This window comes from Mya arenaria, chromosome 11 (genome assembly GCF_026914265.1).
Source record: "Mya arenaria isolate MELC-2E11 chromosome 11, ASM2691426v1".
NCBI classification, from domain to species: domain Eukaryota; kingdom Metazoa; phylum Mollusca; class Bivalvia; order Myida; family Myidae; genus Mya; species Mya arenaria.
In genome coordinates, this window is record NC_069132.1 from 54,720,064 (window position 1) to 54,723,570 (window position 3,507).

The window sequence follows — 3,507 nt, forward strand, 5'->3', positions numbered from 1 at the left end:
TTTGCGTTTTTCAGACGTGACTTTGCATTTCAATATTTATTAGTAATTGTAAAGTGCAGTTTTATAAAGACAATTCTATTTGGCGGAACAGTTTAATCACAGTTACCAGACGCTTAGTAAATCTCGGACAATGTTAGAACTACATATAGTGATTGATAAGTGGCGAATGTGCGTAGTCTCTGCGAAGAAACAAAGTTAAGAAATAGCTTGTATGAATATATTTGTCGTGTATTTGGAAACTGCCGTACCAATTACTTCAATAGCATCATCGGTAGAGAAAATATACGGACGTACAAAAAGACACTGGGGGAGGAGAAAGAAATGAAACAATGAGTTAGTTTTAATTGAAATTCATGTATGTCTGGAGGCACTGAAACAAATCCCGCTAGTTTCTACTAGTTATGATAGTCCTCTATCTACCATTGCAAGAACGTTGCTATAGAAACTAAATCGTGCTGGAAAACTGGCACGTTTTCACAAACCTTAGGTCAAGGTCACACGTGATGCGAGCATTTTGCAAGGGCGTTGCTTTCTAAACTGAATTCACGCTATTTTACAACATTAGGTCAAGGTCACGCGTGGTGCGAGCATTTTGCAAGAGCGTTGCTTTCGAAACTGGATTTACACGATTTTACAACTTTAGATCAAGATCACACAAGATAAGAACAATTTGCAAGAGCGTTGTTTTCGAAACTGGATTTACGCCTTTTACAACTTTAGGTCAATGTCACACGTGATGCAAGCATTTTGCAAGAGTGTTGCTTTCGAAACTGAATTAATGGGATTTTACAAATGTATGGTTAAGGTCACACACGATGCGAACAATTTGCAAGAGCGTTGCCTGGAAAACTGGATTTACGCGATTTTACCACTTTAGGTCAAGGTCATACACGATGCGAACAATTTACAAGAGCGTTGTTTTTGAAACAGAGTTTACGCGATTTTACAACGTTAGGTCAAGGTCACACTTGATGCGAGCATTTTGCAGGAGCGTTGCTTTCGCAACTAAATTTACGCGATTTTACAACTTTAGGTCAAGGTCACACACGATGCGAACATTTTGCAAGAGCGTTGCCTTCGAAACTGAATTTACGCGATTTTAAAAACCAAGGTAACACATGATACAATGATCCACTAACGTATATCAAATAATGAGATTAATGTCATTAGCATTATATGGAAATCGACGTTACACGTTTTTATAATAGTTCATGAACACTTTTCATTAAAATCACTTGCGGGTATCGGTGTCGAAAGCTTTGTTTTCAAAGCCAACAGTTGACTTATACAACTGTCCCTCACTTTTCCTACTGCCATAGTTGTATGTGTTCATTATTTTCTCCGATGACGCGTAGTCTGGCGGATCCCCCGGCAGCCACGAATGTTCGCACACCGCTATTCCGTACGAATATCTGCGCGTCGAGGAATGGGACGCATCACGGGCCGCACTGTCTCGCGCACGCTTTGTATAGTCATTCGATAATGTTCGCTTTGGCACATTTTCGTTCACCGGTGAACGCTCGTTTTCCGACAAGAATTTTGATTTGCATGAGTTCCGACGTTCCTCATCGCCGGAAGTTTTGATGTCATTGCTGCTATGTACAAATGTCCGATTGTCAACGCCATTTTGCGCGTGTTGACCCGGTACTGTAAGGTGGTTGCTATTTGCCGTACACGCGACCCCGGGCACCCGGCCATTCCGAGCAACCCCGGACGTTGACTGTCCGTTGGCGGCCGGGTGGTAGTCCTCGATTGTCGCGCATACTGGCGGCTGTCCGTTCTCCTTTCGCTCTTTTTCCTTGGCAGCTATTCGCTTCTTTAGAATCCGGCGGTCCCTGTGAAGAGTAAGATGACAAAATATAATACTGATTCTCATAATCTCTTCAACTCTTACAAATGATGATATTTTAAAAATAGTTACAGAAGGAATTCAATAAGCAAGAAGTCCTACTATCTGTTTAAATTTGTAAGTTAATAACTCTTAAACTCTTACAAATGTTATTATCTTAAAAATAGTCATACAAGGAAATCATAAGCAAGAAGTCCTACTATCTGCTTGAATCGGTAAGTTAATGACTCATCTACTCTTACAAATGATAGTATCTTAAAAAATAGTCAGAGAGAAATCAATTGGCAAGTAACCCTACTATCTGCTTGAATTTGTAAGTTAATAACTCTTCTACTCTTACAAATGATAGTATCTTATAGTCACAGAAGGAAATCAATACGCAACAAGAAACCTACTATCTGCTTGAATTTGTAAGTTTATAACTCTTCTACTCTTACAAATGATATTATCTTAAAAATAGTCGGTCACTTTCGAGGGAATTTTGTTAAACAGTTACACACGTGATTTAATTGACATGGCATTAGAAAATACCTACAAACATAGCAAACACACATATGACAGTCCAAAAGGAAGCAGAGCATTCTCAAATAATATTGGTGTTATGAAGCATGACGTTATAACGTATTCATAGTTATGACGTCATTTTCAGAAATTGTGGAACTATCTATACAAAGACTTAATGAAAGAGCTGAAATAGCCTGCTCGACAAGTGATGTTTTATTTTTATTTTATTTTTCAATTCTGTTCAGAGGCAATGAAAAATAGAACGCGTAACATAACATGAGTGGCCTAAAACTGTAACTGTCATAAACTTAGAACAAGTGATGTGAATTAATTTTGTTTTAATACAGTTAGCTGGATTTATAACAGTAAGTTCTAAACATTGCTTTCATCTCGCAAGTGTTTTGCTAGTGTTAAAACCGTTAAATGAAACCTGATATTGGCTGAGGAACTTATGACAATTTATAGTAGGTGAGACACTTTTCCTTTTTCTGCGTAATAATATTTTTTTCTCGATTCCTCATGCAAGATTTTTTAAGTTTCTTCGGAACATTTTCAAATTAACATTGACGTTGCAATCTTATGAACGTATTTAAAACGTGGTCTTTCATTCGCACATAGTTCGATCGCATACCACTTTACGTCCCATTTTGTAATTACGGCGCATTAATTTTGTTAGTTACATGTCATATCAAAAAGTAGATCTGACGATACCTGGTTTTGATTTGCGTTTTTGTTGCTAATAAACTAGAGTTGGTTTTAAATTGGTTTCACAAACTGAGTATTGGTTGTGACATTTTACAATTATATGAATACCCGTTTTATCGTTTATTTTTCGAAAACCGAAATATCGAAACCGTTCCCGAGCGGTTTCGTCTCTTCGGTCCATCCGAAAACTATCTCACTTTGAAAAAAGAACATGACAGAAAGTGATCCCCTGTAAAAAAAATCCCTGGTTCACTGTTTAGGGTATAAAACATCAGCGATTCGATTAATATAAATATTGTTTTCAATATGGTAAAACGATTACATTTGAAACGATTTTGTGCACCGAATGAAGAGCAATTGTTTGTTTACGATAACGCTTGTTAAAGATGAAAATCATGTCTGTATTAAAATATCTTGTGAAAACAATGCTCGTTCTTACTCAATCTCAT

At 37.3% G+C, this 3,507-nt stretch overlaps 1 protein-coding gene across 2 annotated transcripts in view; it reads right to left on the reverse strand.

The window, feature by feature from the left end:
* Positions 1-207: 207 nt before the first annotated feature.
* Positions 208-3,507, reverse strand: part of LOC128208956 (uncharacterized) — an 11,938-nt gene continuing 8,638 nt past the window's right edge. For both annotated transcript variants that reach the window (XM_052912706.1, XM_052912705.1), the window contains exon 3: positions 208-1,835. In XM_052912706.1, the coding sequence (XP_052768666.1) occupies positions 1,232-1,835 (604 nt within the window). In that variant the 3' untranslated portion in view covers positions 208-1,231. The remainder of the gene's footprint in view (positions 1,836-3,507) is intronic.